General features: G+C 40.7%; 2 protein-coding genes, 1 long non-coding RNA gene and 3 pseudogenes across 10 annotated transcripts; 3 read left to right on the forward strand and 3 right to left on the reverse strand.

Annotated features, from left to right (window-relative positions):
* The first annotated feature begins 573 nt into the window (after nucleotides 1–573).
* LOC121805181 lies at nucleotides 574–3,518 on the forward strand (annotated as a pseudogene).
* A 1,332-nt stretch (nucleotides 3,519–4,850) lies between these two features.
* LOC121804316 (peptidyl-prolyl cis-trans isomerase FKBP19, chloroplastic-like) lies at nucleotides 4,851–7,634 on the forward strand. Its single transcript, XM_042203808.1, has 6 exons — nucleotides 4,851–4,932; nucleotides 5,614–5,699; nucleotides 5,794–5,844; nucleotides 7,188–7,243; nucleotides 7,376–7,451; nucleotides 7,533–7,634. The coding sequence occupies exons 1-6, from the start codon at nucleotides 4,851–4,853 to the stop codon at nucleotides 7,632–7,634; spliced, it is 453 nt and encodes a 150-aa protein (XP_042059742.1).
* A 1,172-nt stretch (nucleotides 7,635–8,806) lies between these two features.
* On the reverse strand, nucleotides 8,807–11,939 carry LOC121801922. Of its 4 annotated transcripts, none has more exons than XR_006050702.1 (4): nucleotides 11,801–11,939; nucleotides 11,504–11,698; nucleotides 10,944–11,380; nucleotides 8,807–9,074 (listed from the first exon to the last, which is right to left on the reverse strand). It is a non-coding gene; the product is annotated as an uncharacterized LOC121801922 (long non-coding RNA). The 4 variants fall into 4 exon arrangements; XR_006050703.1 differs by having other exon boundaries at nucleotides 10,944–11,427; XR_006050704.1 differs by having other exon boundaries at nucleotides 10,944–11,034; nucleotides 11,116–11,698.
* LOC121801920 lies at nucleotides 11,173–13,328 on the forward strand (annotated as a pseudogene).
* LOC121801921 (uncharacterized protein At4g14100-like) lies at nucleotides 13,077–15,644 on the reverse strand. 5 transcript variants are annotated; one of them, XR_006050699.1, is made up of 4 exons: nucleotides 14,932–15,644; nucleotides 13,808–13,994; nucleotides 13,324–13,449; nucleotides 13,077–13,216 (listed from the first exon to the last, which is right to left on the reverse strand). XR_006050699.1 is itself a non-coding variant. In XM_042201389.1 (3 exons), the coding sequence occupies exons 1-2, from the start codon at nucleotides 15,380–15,382 to the stop codon at nucleotides 13,810–13,812; spliced, it is 636 nt and encodes a 211-aa protein (XP_042057323.1). In that variant the 5' UTR covers nucleotides 15,383–15,644; the 3' UTR covers nucleotides 13,492–13,509; nucleotides 13,808–13,809. The 5 variants fall into 5 exon arrangements, 2 of the variants coding, with proteins under 2 accessions (XP_042057323.1, XP_042057322.1); XR_006050700.1 differs by having other exon boundaries at nucleotides 13,324–13,473; XR_006050698.1 differs by having other exon boundaries at nucleotides 13,324–13,478.
* A 3,671-nt stretch (nucleotides 15,645–19,315) lies between these two features.
* LOC121801926 lies at nucleotides 19,316–24,828 on the reverse strand (annotated as a pseudogene).
* Between the last annotated feature and the right edge of the window lie 205 nt (nucleotides 24,829–25,033).

Below are 25,033 nucleotides of genomic sequence, written 5' to 3' on the forward strand. Positions count from 1 at the left end.
CGTTTGCTCCAAAGACTGAATTTAACAATTGAATTAGATAGCAAAGTCCTATAAACGACCTACCACCACTCTCACCAAACAATCATGGTGACCTACCAAATTTGCCCTTCACTTACTGGCTTTTACATAGCTTGTAAAGACAGGTCAGCACAAAATGAATAAAGTTATACGGCCAAATTATGACCAGCCATAAATTAAGTAAATAACAAAAAAAAATTGATTTTTTTCAAATTTTTGGTTTAATACTATTTGATTTTACTTTTATATTATCTTCATTATATGGTGCTCAACATGTTAGTGTTGTTCTTTCGTAGTTTTTGCTCAACTTATTACTACTGTCATTTCTTGATTGTTGCTCAACGTATACAGTAATTCGTGATATTAATGTGTTTTACGTAATGGAATTCAAAGATAAGTATCAACTCACAAGTCCATTCACACACATATAAATTTATATCGGTAATTCTAATTTTTTTATACATGTAAATGGACTAAAATAACTTTTTATGGCCGGCCACATTATGGCCATTTAGCATCACTAGCACAAAATTGATCCCTTTTAATTAATTTAAGCCCTAATCCCCAAAATTAACTCTTCTCTTCCACCTTCATTTCCAATCTGCCATGGCTTCCATATCCAAGCTCTCCGCCTCAGCTTTTGCCAGTTCTGCAACTAGCTTCACCAGATCATCGCAGCAGCAGCAGCAGCAGAATCAGCCTATGTGCTTTGCTTATCCTCGTAAAAGGATCGCCATTTTCGAGAAATCCATTTCATCATCCAAGCTCAGTGTTCGTGCTGGCCAAAGAATCGCCGGTTCATTGATGTTAGCATTCTATTCATCTTCAGATTTTCCCCTCCCCCTCTCGTGTTGGCGTTGAGTGGGAATTTTTCTTTTTTTTTGTTTTGTCTTCGTAATGATCTGCCTTTTTTTGATATTTGTTTCGATGAGATGAAAGAACTGAGCTGATTCCCGTTGTTGATTTTGTGGATTTCGTATTATATAAGTGATATTTCGGTAAATTTATCTAACATGATGCCTTGGAGGGATTAATTCGTTTATAGCTCTTTAATTCGTTTTTAGAAATTTAGGGATGATGGGACTCGAAGCTACGACTCGATTGATCTATAATTTATGACTTTGGTTGATTTTTTTAATTGGGCAGTGTGAGATGCTCTAAAGTTGATGGAAATGGGAGTAGTGTGAAGAGAACCACGCTCCACGATCTTTACGAGAAGGAAGGGCAGAGCCCGTGGTACGATAATCTATGCCGTCCGGTTACTGATCTTATCCCGTTGATCGAGAGTGGAGTTTGAGGTGTAACCAGCAATCCAGCGGTAAGGGATATGAATTTGTTAAATTCTCTTATGATATGATCTATACATATGTGTATACTATGTTATGTTACTATTACAAACAATCCCTTTTTCCTTTTGTCTTCTATTAATCATCTAGTGCGGCTAATTGCAGATATTTCAGAAAGCAATTTCGACATCAAGTGCATACAATGATCAGTTCAAGTAAGATATTATTGGATTTGGTTACAAATATTGATCTTGTGAATATTGAATATTGATCAAGTGCATAACAAATATTGATCTTGTGAATATTGAATATTGATCAAGTGCATAACAAATATTGATCTTGTGAATGTTCTAGAGTTTCTTCGAATGTCTTGATTCTATTGTTGTAGCTGATCCTCGAATAATCTTATTTCTTCTCTACTTGATATTAATGGCCAAGATACGAATTGAGGAAATTGAGTTTATCTGAGTTTTATATGATCAAGTTTAAGATCAGATTCTATTTTAGGTTGCTGAAGGGAGTATCTGAATTAAATGATTATTTAGGTAGTGACATTACCTGTGACAGTTGGTTATGGTGTATCCTTGTTATGCTCTGCCCCTTCACCTAATCCTGTAATTTTTATTTTAATTCAAAAAATTATTCGTTCTTTGTTGTTTGGCCCTTTAAAGTTTTCATCTTGATTCCCTGGCAATTTTAGTTAATATTCCATTATAACTACAGGCAACTAGTACAATCTGGAGTAGACATTAAAATGTCTTACTGGGAGCTTGTCGTAAAAGATATCCAAGATGCATGCAAGCTTTTTGAGTCGATCTATGATGATTCAGATGGTGGAGATGGATATGTCTCTGTTGAAGTTTCACCCCTACTTGCCGATGATACTGAAACTACAATACAGGCTGCAAAACTGCTTCATAAGAAGGTTAACCGTCGGAATGTCTACATAAAGATTCCTGCTACAGCTCCATGCATTCCTTCAATTAAGGAAGTTATTGCAAATGGAATAAGCGTTAATGTTACGGTGAGTTAATTATTATTACACACTTTCAAGGGACTAATGATACTGAATTGGTAATATTTTGGGCGTAATTGTGCAGTCATGTATTCGATTTCACTTAATTACGTAATACACCTTATTAACAATGACATGTATTTTGCTAGTAATATGTGATCAACTCAATATCTTGCCATGTCTAGCAAGATATTTCAGGAATCTTTTCAAAGTAAACTTCCAATTTCATATTTGAACTGTCGATACTGATAATGATCTTTTGGATATGTGCAGCTTATTTTCTCTCTTGCTAGATATGAAGCAGTTATTGATGCTTACCTCGATGGCCTTGAAGCGAGTGGGCTCAACGACCTCTCTCGAGTCACAAGTGTCGCTTCTTTCTTTGTTAGTCGAGTGGACTCCCTTGTTGACAAGTTGCTTGAGAAGATTGGGACACCGGAAGCACTTGATCTCCGGGGGAAGGTAGTTCAGATATATAGACGAGAAATTCAGGCTAGAATTAGTCTTGATCGTAATCTTATTTTCCTCAACAGGCTGCAAATGCTCAGGCAGCTCTGGCTTTCCAGCTGTACCAGAAGAAATTCTCAGGGCCTAGATGGGAGGCGCTGGTGAAGAAAGGAGCCAAGAAGCAAAGACTTCTATGGGCCTCAACGAGCGTGAAGAATCCAGCTTATCCAGACACTCTATATGTGGCTCCTCTTGTCGGACCCGATACAGTAAGCCATCTTATCCTCTATTTAGTGGTCCCGGGCAATTGCTTTATCTTCTTCTTGACCTTGACTTTTTCCCTTTGTATCTCTAGGTTTCGACCATGCCTGATCAAGCGCTCCTAGCATTCATCGATCATGGGACTGTTGCAAGGACTATAGACGCAAATGTGTCTGAAGCGGAAGGCATTTACAACGCTCTTGAGAAGCTGGGAATAGACTGGGGTTATGTCGGGTCACAACTGGAGCTGGAAGGAGTCGACTCGTTCAAGAAGAGCTTCAATAGCTTGCTCGACAGCATGCAAGAGAAGGCAAATTCGATGAAGCTAGTCAACATGTAAGCTCGTTTGATTGCTTGAATAAAGAGAGCCATTGGGTGAGAGTATATGTAAAGACAATAAGCATATTTTGGTGTATTGTGTCATAAAGCAGAGTATTGTGTCATAAAGCAGACAAGCTATGTTAATTCTGAAATCTTGATTGGTTGCAAAATCTGATTAACTTAGTAAGTAGTAGTAGTTCAATAATTTATACTACTATTATGTACTCCCTTCGCCCCAGGCGTTTTATTTTCAACACTCGTTTTGAAAAAACGATAATAAATAATTAAAATAGAGAAAATGTAGAATAAGAGAAAGAATAATATAGTGAAGACTCTTAACTATATTATTCTCTTTTTTACTTTACTTTCTCTTCACTTTAACTATTTATTATAATTTTTTTAAAACGAGTGCTCAAAATGAAATGCCTCTACTGCAGAAGGACGGAAGGAGTAAGTTTTAAAGCTTATAAACAATATCATAATTTAACAAAAGTTAAAGAATTTCCAAACAAATATCGCTAAAGAATTTCCAAACAAATAAAATTAGCATTCATATTTCCTAGTAGTATATAGAATTGTAGACATAGGTTTTGAATTAAGTTGTGAGATTATTTTAGTTGAAGGTGGTTGATTATGACTTATTATCATAATTGTGATTAAGTTGTGAGATTTAATCTCATGAAACCAACATAAGTATATGCTATTTAATTATGAAATACTATAATCTTTCAAATTAAACTTGCTCTAAGGTAATAAAAATACCCTATTCGAATATTCAATTTGAAAATTTAAAATTTGTTATGAATTGGCTTATGTTTTAAAATTTTTTGATTTTCGAATTGGTCCTACTCAATAAAAACATACCATGAAACATATGGTTTCGGATTATGTTATTTATGAATTGTAAAGAAACATGATTTGGAAAAGTTGGTCCAACGAGGATTCTGCTTCTTTGTACAGAGTATAATTTTTTATACTGAAATGACTCAATTAGATATCGGATTAGTAAAATAAAAATGTTCAAACGAACAAAATGACAAAATAAGACATGATTGGAGACATAATAAATAATAGGTGAGCATGAGCCAACTATTTCAAAAGAAAGGGTAAAATAGGCATTTGAGTAATTAATCGGTCAATAGAAAATATGAGGCCGTTATCATCCCGCGAAGCATTGCCAACTCCACTAGAAACTTCTCTCTGAAAATGGTGACCTCGATTTCAGCCGTCGGAGCTCTCCCTCGGCTTTTTCCGGCTAAATATTCCGCCGCAACTCCGCGGCCACAGCCACTCTCGACCCTGTGCATTATTTGTCGGAGTCTCTTCGACTCCTCATGCTCTTTCGGTTAGTCCAAGCACCATTCATTTTTTCTTCTAATATGAGCATCAGTTTATCCTCATATATTTTATTCCAATTTGTGACAATTTGTCCTTTGTTTTGTGTGCAAATCCTTAAAGACGAGAGTGGAAGCTCGGATCTGATTGATCGGAGGCAGCTTATGATGTCTTCGATTGGATTATTGGCTGCGTCGGCTTTCGGTTCTCACAGTGATGAAGCTTCCATCGCATCTGAATTCGCTGACAGTAAAATTCGTTGCTTCATCTCCGTTTAGAATTCACTATGTTCTACTTTTTGCCCTAATTTCCCCCCAATACCAGTCATCTGTTTTATTTATTTATTTATTTATTTATTTATTTATGTATTTTCGTAGTGGTTTTTTTAATGAAGTTCAATGAGGAAGTAACTTATGCGATGAAATTTCGAGAAACCAATACACATTAGATTAGTTGGATGAGCTATATTTCTATATAAAGAGGTGGAATGTTATTAATCAGAGGGAATAATGTCTATTGTCAAGTGAAATAAATATGATCATTTGCAAATATAAATTCAATGTGTAGAGATCTAAGAAGAAACAGACTAATTGTCTCTGTTGCATACCTTATTCATCGATCATAGTGTACAATGACTGTAGCTTTATTTGATGATTTCTATTGGAGTTTTGGAAAAATTTAGTACTCCTACCCTCTTTTCAGAATGTATATGCATGACAGCATGAGGACATTGGAGTAGAGCTTTTATAGCTTTAGACTTGATGAAAATTAATGTAGATGGTAAGATGGCTTTAGCTAGTGAATCACCATATCTCAAGTGCTAAAATGGGTAGCGCATGAGTTTTTCAGTTCTTTGAATAATTATCTTATTATTATTTGCAGCCTAGTAGCTTTGAAGACTAATTGTAGGCTCACTGTTTGAGCATACAGTGCCAGCGTTGCGTGGAAAGGATTATGGCAAGACAAAGATGAGGTATCCTGACTACGAAGAAACAAACTCGGGTCTCCAGTATAAGGTCACTTTTCTGGAATCGTGCAACTGTTTAGAGTTTGTTTATATTCATTTGTTACATTTCCTAATTTTTACTCCAAACATGCATAATTTTGCAGGACTTGAGAAAAGGTACTGGGCCCAATCCAAAGATAGGAGAAATCGTCGTGGTAAGCCCATCATTTTCTGTCTGTTTTTCTCAGTAACTATTTCAAGGAACTATCATGAAAAATGTTTGATATGTAGAAGTATATACTCAACCCTGTAAATGTTTTTTACTTCAAAAAAATTAACTTGTTATAAGATCTCTGTATTTCAATTCACCTACATAACAGAACAAAAAAAAATGAAATGAAGCTCACAGTTAATGCATGTAGGTTGATTGGGATGGTTTCACCATTGGCTACTATGGCCGGATATTTGAAGCTCGCAACAAGACAAAGGGTGGCTCGTTCGTTGTATTTCCCTCATGCTACCTTATATTATTGCTTGTTGGATTCTTTGCCCTTCTTTTCTTCTTGTGCTTTATTCTTTTTTTCTCATGCAGGGCGATGACAAAGAGTTCTACAAGTTCTGATTAGGATCACAAGAGGTAGGATATATCTCTTCTAAGTGTTGTCCTGCATTATTAAAAATCATATCCACAGGTTGATATTTACATTTATACTCCAAGCTAAAAAGTTACCGAGACATATTTGTCTCATGTAAAAAGTTATAGAGCTGCCAATGAAGTGAGAGTATAATATCCGGTCTTGCTGACTAATGGGACATCTTCTACAATCCCATATCCTTGATTAGTGAAGCTCATATGTGATTTAATGCATCAATCTGAAAGCAAAAACGAAAACTAGCTTACCATACTCTTAGAGCCTCATGTATGATTTAATGCATCAATCTGAGAGCGGAAACGAAAACTAGCTAACCATACTCTTAGAGCTCGATTAGTAGACTATTTATATCAGCTACATAGAATAATGACCATGATATGTGTCATGGTTTGTGCTAGTTATGTATCTAGTTGATGTATTTAGTAGCTTAGTTAAAATAACACTTTACCTTTAACTCATGTTTGTTGCAAATAAGAAAGAATACCAAGTTAAATTGTGTGGACTAGAATACCCACAACAATATGTCTACGCAAATTGAGAGTGAGAAAGATAGGAGGGCAGCTTAGTGTTTTCATGTCCAACTTCGGAAGCTGTTAGTGCAACCCACCAAACTGGTAAGTTAATTTTTTAGGCTGAAGCATAGGTTTCATCGCATGCTTCCCCAGAAATAACACATATCGTTCACTAAGTCTAACATGTTCGCCAAATGCATGGTTAAGACCAAGTAAGAGTTATTAACTTGCTATAGCATAGTTATCAAACGCCAACTTTAGTTGGTGTAGCTATTTTACAAGTACAAGGTTGTCATTTTCCCCGTTTATTGCCTTTTGGTGTATCATTCACTATGTAAAGAAGTGGGTGTGCCTCCCCCATGCTTATGCCGGTCTGTGAATATATATCTTCAGGTCATCCCGGCGTTTGAGGAAGCTGTATCAGGCATGGCTCTAGGGGGCATACGAAGGTGATGAACCTCTCTCCAATCCGCTGCCTTCCAATATCGTAGTAACAGTAGTCGGTATCAATAGCAGCACAAGATGCGGTTAAGCTGAGTTTTCTGCTCTTGTATCTCACAGTATTTGGAAAATTGTTACAGGATCGTTGTCCCCCCTGAACTAGGATACCCTGAGAATGACTTCAACAAGAAAGGTCCGAGGCCAACGACATTCTCGGTACTACTCTTTATTCGTAACATACAGTTGCTTCATTGCATCTCTTGTTGAATGCTTTAATTTTACTACTCCTGATCGAAGGGTCAAAGGGCGCTGGATTTTGTGCTGAGGAACCAAGGATTGATCGATAAAACTCTCCTCTTTGATATCGAACTCCTCAAAATCATCCCCAATAGAAGCTAAGATCTGGTTTCCTCTCATGTCTAAGGATCAAGCTTGAAGTTGACGAGAGGAGAGGTACACATTTTTATCCCATTTTGGAGTTTGAAACCATCTGATTACCTACTGTATTTGATATTTTAATTACACTTACAATGTCAAGTTCAACAATTTTGGTAGAAGCTTTTGATAACGGAAAGAATGTAATAATCCATCAAATTAGAGCAACAAAACAAGTGGAAACACCTTGAATTTTAGGATTATAAATATAATAAGACAAACATATACTCCTCGGTTTCTTAAAAATAGGAATTTCAGAAACGGCATAAGTTTGAATGCAAAATTGGTAAAGTAAAAAAGGGAAAGAGGAAAAATGGGTAAGTAAGAGAGATGGAGAGGAAAATAGTGAATTAATGTGTATATAGATACAAGGATGAGAGCATCCACTATAGGCGAGGCGGGGCGGACGACTCAGAGGGGGCGACGACGGGGCGGACTATAGTGGGAGGGACGTCCGCCTCGGGGCGGACGAAAAAATGGGAGCGAGGACGGGACGGACGCACCTTCGGCGACTAGGGGGCGAGGACGGGGCGATAGGCGCGCCGTCGCCCCCTTCGATTTTTTCGGCGATCGGAGCTGAGTTGAATTGTTGAGTTCCGGGAGGATTCCGGCGAGCTTGTTGAATTGGAGCGACAATTGCTGGGTGGAGGGGAATGCGGAGGCGGAGAGCAGCCACGAGGCGGCAGAGTCGCCGGAGATGTTGTTGTGGGAGAGATAGAGGGTTTTGAGGGAGGAAAACGCGGCGGCGCGTGGGGGAGAGTGGGGGGATTGGTTGATTGTGTTGGCGGAGAGGTTGAGGAGGGAGAGGGAGGAACAGACGGCGAGGCTGGCCAGGTCGAAGAGCTCGCCGGAGATGGAGTTTTGAGAGAGATCTAACGAAATCAGGGCGGCGGAGCAGGGGATTCGGCGGAAATGGAGCCGGCGATGTTGGAGTTTTGTAAATTGAGGGATTATGTACATGTATTTTATTTTAAAATTAAAACGAAAATTGGTTATAAAATTTCAGGGCTATTGGAACTGTCCGCCTATAATGGCGGAAACAAAAATTTGGGACTGTGGACAAAAAAATTGAGGCTATGGACAAAAAAAGGGGGCGGGGCTATTTGGGACGTCCGCCTATAGTGGATGCTCTGATGTCAATATAAAGATTTCACTATTTAGTCTTTGTATACAATTTGCAAAGAGAGAACAAAAGTAGTAACAAACCGTAATAATAGATATAATAGGAACTAGGTTGAGCCTAAATACATAGGGTACAAAAAGCCCAAAACAAAAGTAGTAACAAACCGTAATAATAGATATAATAGGAACTAGGTTGAGCCTAAATACATAGGGTACAAAAGCCCAAACAGTCATTTGGTAGCTCCATCGCCGTCGTAGAGTCCGGGGGCTTCTTTGATGCACCTATAAAGTACAATAATACTAAATTCAGCCCGCATCCGTTGTCTCACTTCCTTTTCAGCGTATTCCAACAAAAATGCACTTTCATTTAAAAAACAAACTCCATCTGCTTCGCGTTAATAGAGTCGCATTCCTTTTTGGTACGTTTCTACATAATAGTCATTTCTATTTTTGGCACATATTCTCTCATATTTTATTTTCTCTTAATATCTCTTACTTATTCTTTCTCTTATTTAATTCTCGCTACTTAACATGTTAAACATTTATTATCTAATCTTCTTGCCAATAAAGATACGCCTCTATTAACAAGAATCAAATGGAGTAATCATTTTCGACTATATTTTCTTTCTTAATTAATACTACAACATTCAATTACATATTTCTCTCTATTTAAGCATATGCTCCCTTCGCCCCGTTATAAGCGAGACGTTTCTTTTGGGCATTGAAAAATGATGTTTAAAGAGTTTAGAGGGAAAGTTTAATAGGACAGATGGACAAACAATAAAGAAGAGAGAGTAATAGTGTTACATTTTGCCAAAAAGAAAATGACTCATTTTTTAGTGGGATGCATACACATTGCTTATGATAGTAGTACTCCCTCCGTCCCACAAAGTTTGTTTCAGTTTGATCCGGCTTGAATTTTAAGAAATTATTTGACTTTGTATTTAATGAAGGTGTAGAGTGCAATAAGGGCCCAACATTGAGGAGATCGAGGAGTGTATTTATGTCTATTTTTTGATAAGATTCCAAGTGAGACATATTTTATGGGACAGACGAAAATGTTAAAATGGACAAACTTTGTGGGACGGAGGGAGTAGTTCCTAAAAATCATGATACCCAACAAGTTTGACATCTTAATCGGGACATAGGAGTATCTAGTTCGACTTTTATGAAATAATTACACATGCACGAGCAACGGGACTAAAGCTTCAAAATCACCTATATATCAATTATTTGGGCTCATCATGGCTTAGCCCATGACATTAGGCCCAATAGATTTGGGTATAGTTTCCCAAGAAATTTATTGCAGCAACTCGACATGTACCAAGCATTCTAAACTTCCAAATTGAGCCCAAGATGAGTTTGATAATGGCCCAATCAATGTCACCTGGTATTTTTCAAGTAACTAATTCTACAGACAAAAAAAAATGGGAAAAAGAACTCAAAAACAAATTTTGTTTTCATCGACCTAAATCAGAAAACCATTGGTCTAACAATCCAAATAATACTAACTCCGGCCGCAAAGAATAATCTTGTATGTGGACGGCACACGTTTTAATGAAAAATTGATCAAGTAAGAAATTGATAGAGAGAAAAATTAGTTGGAATATTGTTATTGAAAAAAATGAGACATGGAGTACCTACTACAGAGAGAAACTTAACATAAATCTAATTTTCTAATTTTGATGGACAGACAAAAATGAAAAAAACGACTTTTTTTGGAGGTAGCATATCACATTTATCATAAAGAAAAAAGTGATAAATTTGGATAGTGGAATGTAGACGATCTAATTAATGGATTTTGTGTTTGGAGTCGAAAATTAGTGAGATAGATGCGCTGAGGCCAACCAACCACTTCCCCTCATCTGCTTCGATTAATGCTGCAGATTTTACTTCATTTTTTCTACGTCTATTTATTAGGGTCCTCATAGTAGTAGGATCACTCTTTATTACATTTATTATTACCCTGATTCGTAGCCTGTCATCACTGTGAAAAATCGTCCATCTCAATAAACCTTTTCTCTTCAAATGAAATGATATTCCTAGTACTCTCAAGATCTATGATAACCCATGAAATTTATGTTTGAAGTCGATTCAAATAATTATCATGAAAAATACTTATCTACACTTTTATTTTGAATACATGCATACCTGTAATGATTGGGGACGATGATGGCTAGTCCAAATTGCAGGTGTTTGGTGGGAGAGTAGATTCTGATTGTGTTTCCAACCATTATTGCAGCTGCATTAATGATATATGTTAGCAACTGATTCTCTTCACCCCAACAGTCCTCACACCAAATAAATGAAGGAAAAATGTGACCGAATTTAGTGGCCGCATTGCATATAAGTAGCAGCATTAAGGCTCGGACATAGGCATATGGCTGCTCGGGAGATCAAGTCGCCATCCGTTGCTCCGGTCGAGGCGCCTCACCGGAGGAAGCGGCTGGGGATGTACTTTCTTGATCCGACGACAGGCGGACGGCTCTGGGGGGCGGCTACACGAGCGGAGCAACGCCGGTGAACATCCTCGGAAAGCCACTTACCGAGGCAAGTGTGTCCAGGACTGGAGGCTGGCTTGCTGCTTTCTTCATTTTTGGTAATAACAGGGGAAATGTGTGGTTGGTGTTTTTTTCTTGAGAGAGATTGGAAAATTACTTGATTATATACAAACGTTTGCAGGGAATGAAATGGAGGAGAGAATGGCTTACTTTGGTCTGTCTGTGAACATGGTGGCATTCATGTTCTACGTGATGCATCAACCTTTCGATGACTCAGCTAACGCGGTCAACAACTTCTTAGGGATATCGCAGGCCTCGTCTGTGCCCGGTGGTTTCCTCGCCGATGCCTTTCTCGGGAGATACTGGACTATAGCCATCTTCACCACCATTTATCTTGCAGTCAGCCTAATTTTTCAGATTTCATTATCATTTCTTCATATATTGATAGATCGATAGATCAAACTCAATGTTTTTTTGTTATTTCTTGAAGGGTTTAACAGGAATTACCTTGTGTGCAACCATGACTAGTCTGATGCCAAATCAAGACAAATGTGATCAGATTGCTCTTCTCATGGGCAACTGTGAGCCTGCAGAGCCATGGCAGATGCTTTACCTATACACGGTCCTCTACGTTACTGCATTTGGGGCCGCGGGTATTAGGCCATGCGTCTCTTCCTTTGGCGCTGACCAGTTTGATGAAAGAAGCAAAGATTACAAGGAGCATCTCGACAGATTCTTCAATTTCTTCTACCTCTCAGTCACTGTTGGAGCAATCGTGGCATTCACAGCAGTAGTGTACATTCAGATCAAACACGGATGGGGTAGCGCCTTTGGTTCGTTGGCCATAGCTATGGGCATGTCGAATCTGGTTTTCTTTATAGGAACTCCTCTGTATAGGCACAGGTTACCCGGTGGAAGCCCCCTAACCCGGGTGGCACAAGTCCTGGTTGCCGCCTTTAGAAAGAGAAAGGCTTCGTTTCAGAGCAGCGAGATAGTCGGCTTGTACGAGCTTCCAGGCAAAAGATAAGCCGTGAAGGGTAGCAGCAAGATCACGCATACTGATGATTTCAGGTAAGTGTTTGCATAAAAGAATTAAACACCATTTCCATCTCTTGATCTGAAGATATTGCATCAATTTTGAACCTGCAGATGCTTGGACAAGGCGGCTCTGAAGCTGAAAGAAGACGGCGTTGATCCGAGCCCCTGGGGGCTCTGCACGGTCACACAAGTTGAGGAGATAAAGATCCTTCTGAAATTGGTCCCAATTCCAGCTTGCACCATTATGCTCAACCTTATCTTAACAGAATTTCTGACTCTATCAGAACAGCAGGCCTACACATTAAACACTCACATGGGCCATCTTAAGCTGCCCGTAACGTGCATGCCGGTCTTCCCTGGACTCAGCATATTCCTACTGCTCTCACTGTATTACTCAATTTTTGTTCCCTTATCCCGGAAAATCACAGGGCATCCTCACGGTGCCTCTCAGCTGCAACGGGTGGGCATCGGCCTGGCTGTCTCCACTGTGTCCGTGGCCTGGGCTGGAATCTTCGAGAGGTACAGAAGACATTATGCCATACAACACGGCTACGAGGCCAGTTTCCTGACCCCCATGCCAGACCTGAGTGCATACTGGCTGCTCATACAGTATTGCTTGATCGGCATTGCTGAAGTGTTCTGCATTGTTGGATTACTGGAGTTTCTCTATGAAGAGGCGCCGGATGCCATGAGAAGCATAGGCTCTGCATATGCTGCCGTTGCAGGTGGTTTGGGATGCTTTGCAGCCACCGTACTCAACAATATCGTCAATTCTATCACGGGCAATGAAGAGAAAAGAAGACCCACTTGGCTGTCTCAGAATATAAACACTGGCCGGTTCGATAATTTCTACTGGCTGCTTACAGTTATGAGCGTGATCAATTTCTGCGCGTTTTTGTTCGCAGCACATAGGTATCAGTATAGAGCAAAACAGGCGACAGAGACAAGAGAACAAGCAAATGTGCAACTTAGCACTAGGGATCACACAGTACCTTAGTATTTGTTTCTGTAGACTGATGTTATATTTCCTGCTTCCATTTTCGTGTACATCGTAACTGCAGCAGGTGTCTTCAATCAAGCAACGGCATCTCTTTAATACCTCATCGGCATGTCAAATGCTTCATTACAGAAACAAATGCCCACTGTTCTGAGATGTTGAGAAACAAATTTTCTCCACTCTTAAAACATTTTAGAGAAAACAACTTCATTATACATATCATAACAAATACTTAGACACTGTACATGAATCAAATACAAAGTAAGAACAATCTAAACAGTCAGAGGTAAGTTGCATAAAATGGAATTTAGAACAATTCAAGTAAACTAGATGAAATATAACTCAATATTTCTTCACAGTCATGAAAAATGGAGAATGCACAAGGGTGGTAGGCACCACAACTCGCTAGTTATTCACAGTATATCAGACTATCAGAAAAGAGGACAAAGTAGATAGTGAAGTAATATGAGCAAGATTACATCTAGAGCTGCATTGACCCTCCTAGAATCCCTTTAAGTTGCGGTTCAAAGTAACCAACATTGAGTTTGTACTCAGATCTACGATCAGTTTGAGTTTCTTTCTTCTCGAAACAATATACAGGGGCCTGCCACTTCTCGTCTTCAAGAACAGCTCCCACGTCAAAAGTCATTACATGGATAGATCTTCCTGCAGTTATTGGGATAAACAAAAGAAATGAACTGCATATCGCATCAGACAGAATTCCATAATCGAACAAGAGCAGTGACATGGTCCTCCTCCAGTCCAAAATTAACACCCCTCAGTCTCAGAGCAGAAAAAATCGCGCAAAAACTGTAGAGATATCATTTGCTATGTACTTAACTAACCCTATATTCCAAATTAAAACTAAAGGTTACTTCTAAAGCATACTATAAGAGAAAATCACTTGAAAGGCGACTATAAACATTGATTTTGGCTTCATAATGTCCAGTAAGAAAGACGGGCCACTTCCACCTCTCGCATTCGGTGATTCAATGGAAATGCTACAGTAAGGAAATCTACTTAGTAATCTTGTGCATGAGTCATATTTAATCCTACGTCAAATTCTGGTTCGTCATGCTACTCTATAAATCAGTCAAAAAAATCATGAAGTTTAGATTTAATTGCAATTATCCAATGGCCAAAAATAGATCGTCTACAAGTAATATAAAGTAATGTATTGTTAATGATTTTCAATTAAACACCGTCGTTTTCTCTACAAATAGACGACATCGTTAACTGACCGACGATGACATCCACAGAGGATTTTCCAGCTGCCATTCAAATACAATTTCACCACAATAAATTCGCATTTCAGTGGTACACATCAGAATTTGACCAACCTTCCACCGTTTTCCTGGCAATTTGCCCCAATTATATTATACTACTACTAGTATTCGCCAAAAAAACAATTGAATCAAACCTACCCTGCGTTTGCACAACACAAATAGCAGAATAACTCTAATGTTAAAAGCTGTGTTCTGAATTCATACTCCAACAATCCACAAAACCCTCGCAAATCAAATCCATTAATTCAACCAACAAAGACTAAACTCCGATAACAAATCAAACAACAATCATAAGAAAGCAAAATAAGACGATTTACCAGTGTAGAACTCCCAATGAACAGGGCGCTTGGTGACGACGTCCTCGTAATACCAAATGAAACGAAGCTTCTGCCAAACGTTGCAGAGAAATCCGTCGACGCTCTCCTGACCTAGGTATTCGGCGCCGTCGAGCCAATCGGGGCGGAGAATACCGACATCGAGCTGCGCGGAGCTGCACGTTTTGGCGGAATCGAGAGAGTAGAAGAAGGAGGTGCCGTTGTTCCACTCGAGATCGTACGAAATCGAGCCGAGCTGGTCTTGTATGATGTTGAAGTTGCGGCCGTTGGGCCAGTCGTACCAGAGGTTGATCAGGCTGAGAGATCCGCTGTAGTTGACGTATAGGATGGAGTGGAATTGGAGCGGCCACGTCGCAGGTGTCGGAGATTCCGCCGCTGCGGAGGCGGCGAAGAGGAGGAGGAGGAGGAGAGCGTATGTGGCGGAGGAAGCCATTGATTGTGGACTGTTTCTGCTAATTTTGTGGAGAGAGTGATAAATTCCACTCTTTCTGGATAAGGAGAGTAATTATTTTATTTTGTGATTCATCAAATATTACTACTCCTAAATCACAAAAAGAAATTAGGAGTACTACAAATTTATGAAAGCTGTTGTGAGCATCAACGATGAGTTTTTGCTCAGTATAATGAAGCATTTAACACTCGTAAATGTCACTGGAAACCTACATTAATAAATCGCCGACCTATGTCAGCTTTGCTCGTTCCTCAAATGCAACATATCATTCCATCGTTTCTTACTCCATCTCTCCCAATAAATATAAAATATTTAGTTTTTCCACCCGAGATTTTACGTGTACTATTTTGTGAGTTAATGGAACGGAAGGAATATTAGAGTTATTTAGAGCGTCCACTATGGTTAGGCGCGGCGGTAGCCGCGCGGCGCGGCGGTGGGGCGGCGGATTATAGTGGAGAAGGAGGATAGCCGCGGGCTGGACGCGGCGAGGAGTGGGAGACGCGGCGGACGCGCGATCGCCGTGTGCGGGGCGATGTCGCGCCGAGGGGTGTATAGCCGCGCCTATAGGCGCGGCGGCTATAGTGCATTGAACCGCCGCGGCGATTTCGCCGGCAACGAGAAATTTGACGTTTTTCCACCATCCCCTCTATAAATACCACACCCCCTCTACTTATTTTTCACCATTTTCACAAAATCCATCCACTCACTATCCACACAACTACTCTCTAAAAAAATGAATCGAGGAAACGACGACTCACCCGACTCTGAGGAATCGGGATATGACACCAATCCATCACAGCCGTCGGGTTTTGCCGGATATGGCGGGACTCCGTCCCAGTATTGGAATTGGAATCAATCTCCCCCACCGTGGGCATCGAGTCCACCCCTTCCTCCATCTCAGCCGTGGAGGTCTTCTCCAACGCCGCCTCCTTTACAGCGGAATCTGAGTCGTTCCGCATTTGGGGATTACAGACCCAACCTAGACGCGCTTCACCAGCCGCGGCCGGGTTCCCCTTTCCAAGCCAGCCAATCTCCGATCACCGAAGCAGATCAAGACGCATTTGATACTATGATGGGTCTGCTCAGTTCTGGCGGCATCCCAGACACGCCGGCCGCGCGGGTGGAAACGCCCGTTCCGACCCGAGGAGGTAGCGGCAGTCGGGGCCCTGGTGGCTGTAGGGGCGGAAGCCCTAGGGGCGGAGGCGGCAGTCGTGGCACCGGCGGCAGTCGTGGACGCTCGGGCAGCTGGGCCGGCATTGCGAGTAGCTCGGGCAGTGACGCCGGCGTTAGCCGTGGCGAGGGGTCCAGCCGCGGCAAGCCATACACCAAAGCCGAGAGCATTGCCGTGGCGAAGGCGTGGGATTCTATCACTTCGGACCCCGTGGTGGGCACCGATCAGGATTCGGGGAGCTTTTGGAGGCGCGTCAGTGGGGCATACGAGGAATTCAAGCCCGACGGCGCTGAGAAGCGCGACCCAGAACAGATCCGAAAAAAGGTCGGTAGGATTCTGCGGGCTACCAAGCTGTTCGCGTCCATCTACGAGAACAACCTTCGCCACGCCGAGAGTGGCCGAAGCGCAGCTGATGTGAAGACCCTGTCGGAGGGCCAATACCGCAAGACGGGCCAGCCGAAGTTCACCTTGTGGGAGGAGTATCTTGTCCTCGCGGATTGTCCGAAATTCAGGTCGATCGTCGCGCAAGAGGTGGGCACAGCTCCTGGCCCGAAGCGCACAAGGCACAACCTTGCCGGGCAATACAGCAGTGGGAGCGGCTCGCACGAGTTCGAGCAGTCCGACGAGCAAGTAGAAGAGCCAGCCGCGACTCACATAAGGCGACGACGGCCCCCGGGACAACAAGCCTCTATCCGCAGCGCCAGAGGGGGTAGAAGTGCCTCCCACATATCGGCGGCCGCGTCCGGATCGCGCTTCCCCCAGTCTGCCCCAATCCCACTGCCCACGGTGCAACCCCACGAGGTATTGGCCAATACCATAGACGTGCAGTTGATGCAACAACTGCAAGACGTATGCAGCAAATACGCAGGGGAAACTGACCCGTACCTCAGGAACGTCTACAAGCGGCTCATCACTCGGATTGAGAGTCGACTAGGGTCTGTTGATAATGCTCCTGGGGAAACCGCGGCCGGCAGCAGCGAGAGAGAAGAAGGAGAAGGAGGAGAAGGAGAAGAAGACGACGACGAGGAAGCCGACTCCGACACCGAGTAGGCGGTGGCGGAATTTTTAGTTGTATTTTATTTTACATATTCGTTGTAACATTTTACCGGTTTGAAATACAACGAATATTCGGCCCTAATAATTACCTAGTTTTCTATTTATTTATAATGCGATTATTTTATTTATAAAATTTTGGGGCTATTGGAGGTATCCACTATAGTGGCGGAAATAGAATTTTGGGGCTATGGACAACAAAACTGGGGCTATAGACAAAAACTGGGGCGGGGCTATTGGGCGTGTCCACCTTATAGTGGACACCCTTAGAGTGGAGAGAAAATGCTTTTGGGTTGAAAAGAAATACTACTACGTACTACTACTAATTATTAAGGTCACCGTATAATGCAATGTTTTAAAAACCGGACCGGACCGGCCGGTTCAACCGGTCAGACCACGAACCGGTAGATAGTCCGGTCCGGTTCACCCCTTTAAACCGCCACTGCATTGAACCGCCGTGAACCGGTGGAACCGGCCTATCAGACTAGGTTGAACTCATGACCTCTCTTCTAGTTAAGAAGACTTCTACCACTCCACCACATGAGCTCATTGAACAATTTGAACATTAAATATTTTTATACATTAACCATTAATTTTATCTACAAAAACTAATAATTCATTTTAATTTTATTATTCTTTAATATAATTGTTAATTATAATATATATAATTATCATCCTTTATATTTTAATGATGCTCTACTCACCACCTATATTATTATTAGTACCATATAAGATTCATTATTTACTGTAAATAATTTTTTTATATTACATACTTAATTTATATACCCTAGCTATTGACATTAATGAATAATCTTATCTAAACTAATTAATAAGTACTTAATTCATATTTAATTATATATTATTTTACGAAATAAATTTTCTTAAATTAATATAAACATTATCTATTTTAATACATGAAATATTAAATTTTTTATCTAGACTAACTAATATTAAATATATATATCTGAATATATTTACTAAATTTTAATATTATTTATATTTATACATCACTAATTATCTATAAGGTTTAATGTTTTGTGATATATTATTAATTGTAAATCATTTACTAAATTTAATATATTTTTATATATATTTGCAACAGTAAAACGGTTAGACCGGTGGTTCGACCGGTTGAACCGTGAACCAGTAACGTCGCCGGTTCGTTTGCCGGTTCGGTTTTTAAAACATTGATATAATGTCTCCGTTGACGTGGTGAAGATTAAAAAAATGTGATGGAATATGAATGAGTGACAAAATATGTGACCAGTTTTTATAAAGTACATTCATATTATGATGGATGTGAGTATAACTAGTTAAGTGGGAAAAAAATTACCTTTGAATTATAGACAAATCGAAAAGAAAAGAAAAGATATTATCTCGCAAAATGAATAGATGGCAAACTGTTTGGATCTTAAAAGAAATGAAGTATATAATCCATCTTACGTTCCTTCATACATCTTAGCGTATTTCAATTTCATCTCCATCATCGTCTATTCCCAAATGATGCAAGCAGCCTCAGTTTGCAAATTAATCAATTACTTACTACACAATTCGCAATTATCCGCATGACTAATTTTCAAGTATTTTTCAATTGAAAAGAAAGCGAAAGAGATACTCATACCATATCTGCACACTGCTCTCTCCGCTCCTTTTTTTTGTAAAAGAAATCAATAAAAGTTCTCCATTCACTCTTCCTATTACCCCACTCTTTTACGTTATATTCATTACGTTTTTTCACAATCTCCCACACAAGAAAGCGCAACCAAAAAGCAAAGGGAAAGGGAAGGGAGAGTTCGAGGAAGCAATCGCCACAGTCGATTGCACTACACAGAACCTGCAATTCTCTTCATTGTATAAATTGAATTTAACCCTGTCCGTTTCCTCATTGTACACATTACAAGCAAGAAGCACATAATTTTCGCGTATAATCTTCGATGCAATTGCTTCCAGCACTCAACCCAACCCTGCCCATGCCTTTTCCAAAATCTCCTGTGCCATTTAAGCAACAAAAAGGGTAAATTAGCAATAACACATTCAACACATCTTGTCTAAATATACTTCAACCCGGACAGATATTGCTGTCTCGAAATCAGATACTGAGCTAAGGAGTATATAACTCCAAGAAGCCCCAATATCTTGATCTTGATAATGTCTGTCATTATGACTGGTGGTAGATTCAGCGGTATGGTAAGCAAGGGCCATGAATCAGCCTGTTTCGTGTAGCTCCAAACAAAACGGTTGAAAAGGATATGGCTTGGGAAGGTCAGTACAAGGAGGGCCAGATTCTTGACAGCAAATATCCAGTCAGGTCCCCCGATATCAACGCCCCATCCTGTGTTGCCATGCCACACATCTTCCCATATACTGTACACGGAAGTCGACACCAAGTAGATGGAGATAGCGACAGAAACAGGGAAGTACCTCTGCTTATCACCAAAACCAGCAAAGAAATCTGAATCCTGGTTAAGCAGCAGCAGGACAGGTGCCAAGAAAAATATAGCGCGGTTTGATCCTCCGGTGAGATGCACATTCAAGATCAAACATATTGCAAAACACATTACAGTGGCAACATTACCAACTGCAGGCATCCAGGCTCCTTCTGCAGCCATCCGCTTTATAGTGAATGTTGGCATAGTAGAGGCCCTGCGTTGCTTCATAAATCTCAATCTTGGAGGCACCATAGCTGAACTGCTTTCACCCGACTGACTGTGTCGAAGTCCACCTCTTTCCGCAAACTTCTCGCGAATAAGTGAAGCTAACTCAAACTTTATCTCAAGCGCTATAAGCATAAAGATAGCAGCATATAAACCAAGGAGAGATGTCCTTGCACCCTCAACAGCAAGTAATGTCGCAATCTTATTGTCCTCCTCAGCCACGATCTCTCCAAGCCAAGCCTTGTTAATTCTCACCTGGCCCTCCAGTAAATATGTTACCGGAAATAGGGCCACGATCAGAGCAAACATCCAAGGCAAGAACTTGGTGCTAGAAGTGGAAGGTAGATGAGTGAAAATCACAAACACAGACGTGCACACCATGGTGACAATGATGAGAGCATGTAGAATTGCTGCCTGAAGAAAATACTCTGCAGATATGTAAATGCCAAGAGCAATTCCCACAGCAATGGCATAAAATGTTCTCAACTCAACAATGTAAGATATCGGAATAACGGAGGTGACACCAGCCAGAGTGAGAAGGATTGCTGCAATAAGCAACCATGATGGCCACGTTGGCTTTGAAGCCATGAAGCCATATATGGAAATATCATCAGCAGATTGACGTGCCGATTTGATTAGGTCAGAGTGATAAGTCCATGCCAGTGGAATTGGAGGCTGCATCACGATGAATAGCAGACCAGTTGCTATGACCAACACCAAGTATCTCTTTGCAGCCTGCAAATGAAGATCAAAAAATCTTAACAGTTAATCCTAAATTCCTAATAAAAACATATTTGCTAAGCATACATGCTAACCAACAATGCCTTTTAGAAGTGATAGAAAATGCAAAAGAAGATATTAATCTTCCAAGTATCATATACTGGATGGACTAATACTTGAGAATGCTGTATAAAGAATCTTTTGGCGCTATATGATTATGAGCATCAAGGAATTATCTAAATAATCGAGGTAAACATATGACATGCCATGTAAACATTTGGTCCTATCCATAAGTGAAGCTAGATAGAAATAAAAACAATAATAATAAAGAACTGTACCATGACATGTGAGAAGTGCAAAGCGACAATCGGTATACAAGCTAAGCCTGTCAAGAGAATGCAAGAACCCAAGAGTAAGCCATCAGATGGAGGTCTTCCATACCACCACTGAAGGGCTTCAAATATTGTTTCGCGACAAAACCAGACTGACAGGGCAACCACACCAGCATGTGCATACCCTTGAAAAGGTTTCATCTTTGAGGCTGATGATTTAGATTTATCCCTGCAAGGTAACCAGACCCATTAAGTTTATGAGGAAAAGTGCAACATTAACAATGGGAAAAAAGGTTTTGCTAGTACTTATAAAGCAGCAAAGGAGGCGATACTGCTAGCAATAGAACAGCCGAAACCCACAACACAGCCTTTGAAGCCATAAAAAGCATGGACAACTTCGCTGAATAAAGACAAATCAGAACCCAAACTGCTTTTGATCCAATTCTCCGGTCTACAGAAAGTCTCCTTACAATGGCCAGACCCGCAAAAGTAGTCATGACAACCATATAACTCGGGTACATCACATCCTCATCCATCCCATAGTAATACACATTTGAATAGTTGAAAAAATTGTTCTCAATATAGCACAACAAGAAGGCATGGCCGATCAATCCAGCTTCAGTGAGGAAAGAAAATTGTGGAGGAAGAACAGCTAAACCAGGAACTGCCATTGCCAGAAGCACACTGCCAACTATAAGCTTACAAAAAGATTTCAATGACATGCCTGCTATCCAAATATTAAGATCCCAGTAGTTATGCATCATGAACCAAGCAACCATCAAGCTCCCCAACACAACAAATGCAGAGTATGATGACAAGCTCTTCTTTGTGAAGAAACGAGCCAAACAATATCCAGCTACTGAAGGGAGTGGAAGGAACTGTAAAGGAAAAGGAGTCATTCGGAGGTATGCTTTACACTCATAAATCATTAAGAGAAGTTAGGGGTCACAATATACATTAGTTTTCCCACTTTCCAGTGAATAATTGTTTTCTAAAATTGTTTTCTGTTCATAGAAAACTGCAAAAACAGAAAATGGGGATAAAGTATCAACCTAATGGATCAATTTTTCAGAATATATACTAAAAAGATGGAAAAGATAGATGGAAAATGGGTCAACCATTTTAGTTCAGTATATACAGTCTTGGCAATCAAATCACATCCTTTACTCAGAAACCAAACTCTTTTTAGACCTAAATACCTATGCTAGCCAGACACTATTGACTATGTACTTTTCACAATCATGGAATTAGAGGATCGGGATATCCAGTCAGACATCGACGTGTGTATAATGCATGATTATTTACAGAGTTATGAATGAATTTTGAACTTAGGCAGAAACTAAATCTAAACGGACGGATTTGACTACATCTCATAGGAGTAAAAAATAGATCAGTAGGAAATTGTTATCCATGTTTCTCTTTATACGTCCAAGTAGAGGTTCAAAGGTTAAATATTAAAGTAGCACCGATAGAAACTTTCTTGCTGAATTTTTATAGATTCATCATGGAATGGCTGACAAAGTCTTAAAAATCATTGATTTAAACAAAACATCACTCAGTGGGCATAGCTTAAGAGTTAAGACCTAGCATAAATGAGATTTCTAAATCTAATCTTAATAGAGCATAGTTGGTGCAACAGTTGATGGCCATTAGAGCAGAAAGAAAAATGCACGCAGCCTGTTGTAACTCGTTACTCTCTAAATAAATTTAAACCTTGGAGTTATATAATGAGGTGAAAACATGCTGAGAAAGTGTGGTTTGTATGATACGTTCTATGAGTATTTTCTAGATAACCTTATCATGATACTCTGCATCCCATTCCTTTGCAGTAGTAAATCTAACACTCATTAAACTAAGAATAATAAATAGTTAATGAGGACTCATCTAACTTTGATTTTCTATAGCAATGAGTCAGAGAGATAGCACCATCCACAGAATATGGTCAATTATGCATTCTGTTTAGAGAAGATATTCCTTTCAGCATTAGACAAAGTTAAGCAAATTCCATAAAAGTTCTCAAAACAATATCAGAGAAGGCAACAATAACAGTCCGAAGCTACCAGAACGTGCCAATACAAGAAAGAAAAAGGCACACCTTAAGTAAGGAGTAAATTCACAAAACCAATCCTCAAATAAGGAGTTACAAAAGGAAAATCACATTATCAGATGACCAAAGTCGTAAATGGACAAGAAAACTACGTACCAGGATAGGAAATCCGACTACAATAGCTCCAGCAGCACTGACAGTGACAGCCAATGCAGTGAATACGAGTGAGCTGAATGCGTCGGAAACCATACCAAGAGCATAAGAACCTGCAGCAGCGGCTCCTCCAAGCATTGTGATGGTGACAAGCAGATAATTCAGAGGCGGTGGAACATGAATGTACCGCCCAAATGAATGAAAAACAACACGAATCTCCAGGCATACAACAACAACAACTAAAGCCACAGCACCATTGACAAATCGAATGCTCTGCAACTGGTACTCGTTCTTAGTAACCCACCACAATGCCCCTATTGTGGATGCATACAATTGAAGCAGAAAGGGAATGAAGAAAAGCAGAAACAAATCGGAGATGGCAGCACTGGATGAGAACATAACCCTATAATGGGAGGCAATGTGGAACGATACAGGGACGAACATAAGACTCAGCGTATGCACACAGCTTTCAAGCTGCCCAAGAATGAAACTATCTTCGGGGACCTCACCTCCATGGAAATTCACTTCTTGCTTCAATTTGAACGAGGACACACGGGGAACTGAATACAGCCAGTAGAAAACGCAATTAAAAACCATGAGATAGTAAGCAGCATTCCACATACCCACTGCAGAAAACAGTCGCCCAGGTAAAAAGTGTGGAAGCTATGAGCGGAACACAAGCGAACAAGAGGCGTTCGAGAGCGAGCACGATGGTAGGGTGCTCGATCTGTATCCACTTGAACTGCAGCGATACCCAAACTCCGATTAGGAAATTCGCCAATGCACAAGTTAGGGCAGCGAGAAGAGCAATTGAAACATAATTGAAGGTGTAGTAGAGCGATGAGCTGAAGAAGAAGGTAATCTGCGCGGCGATGAGGGTGAACCAGACGGCGAAGAAGGAACCGGATTTGAAATTGAGCGAATCGAGGATATACGCAACCATGAGCCCGACGACAATGGTGGCGACGACCGGAGCGCCGCCGAGGTCGAGGAGGAAGGCAGCGGACGGGACGAGCGCGACGGCGATTCTGGCATTGTGGACGAAGGAGGAGGGGGAGAATCGAGAGTTCTTCTTAGAGGAGCTGGAGCGGCGGCCGATTCCGGCTGCTCCGCCGTGATATAAGGATATCGGAGGGTTAGGGTTAGGGTTTTGGTCTCCGTTATAGGAGGAGGAGGTGGCGAAGGAGGGGGCGCTGGTGGATGGGGATATGTGGGGGCGGAAAGCCCGGGGCTGGAGCTCCGGCGGCAGCATATTGCCGGCGGCGGGGAACGGTTTCGTGATCGGATCGGAGTGAGTGAAAAATATATGGAGTCAAAGACTGAGCTCTGAATAGACCTTTTTGATGGCGCTAATCCATAACGGAGACAGGGGTACGATGGTCATTTCATCATCCGTGACGTGTTTCAGAGCACGCTGGCCATACGATTGGTTTCAAGTGGGTCCGCTGGCAAGATTGATGGCTAATATAATTTCATCACTGAATTTTAAGAAAAATTTGTAAC

The sequence above is a fragment of the Salvia splendens genome, chromosome 5 (genome assembly GCF_004379255.2).
Source record: "Salvia splendens isolate huo1 chromosome 5, SspV2, whole genome shotgun sequence".
NCBI classification, from domain to species: Eukaryota; Viridiplantae; Streptophyta; class Magnoliopsida; order Lamiales; family Lamiaceae; genus Salvia; species Salvia splendens.

What these genes read in the sequence shown, in the direction of transcription:
- LOC121804316 (XM_042203808.1), top strand. Translation starts at nt 4,851, where the DNA reads ATGTCTTCGATTGGATTATTGGCTGCGTCGGCTTTCGGTTCTCACAGT. An exon ending in CGCATCTGAATTCGCTGACA is followed by an intron (nt 4,933 to 5,613) that starts GTAAAATTCGTT and finishes TTGAGCATACAG; the next exon opens with TGCCAGCGTTGCGTGGAAAG. An exon ending in CGAGGCCAACGACATTCTCG is followed by an intron (nt 7,452 to 7,532) that starts GTACTACTCTTT and finishes TCCTGATCGAAG; the next exon opens with GGTCAAAGGGCGCTGGATTT.
- LOC121801921 (XM_042201389.1), bottom strand. Translation starts at nt 15,382, where the DNA reads ATGGCTTCCTCCGCCACATACGCTCTCCTCCTCCTCCTCCTCTTCGCC. An exon ending in TCATTGGGAGTTCTACACTG is followed by an intron (nt 13,995 to 14,931) that starts GTAAATCGTCTT and finishes CAATAACTGCAG; the next exon opens with GAAGATCTATCCATGTAATG.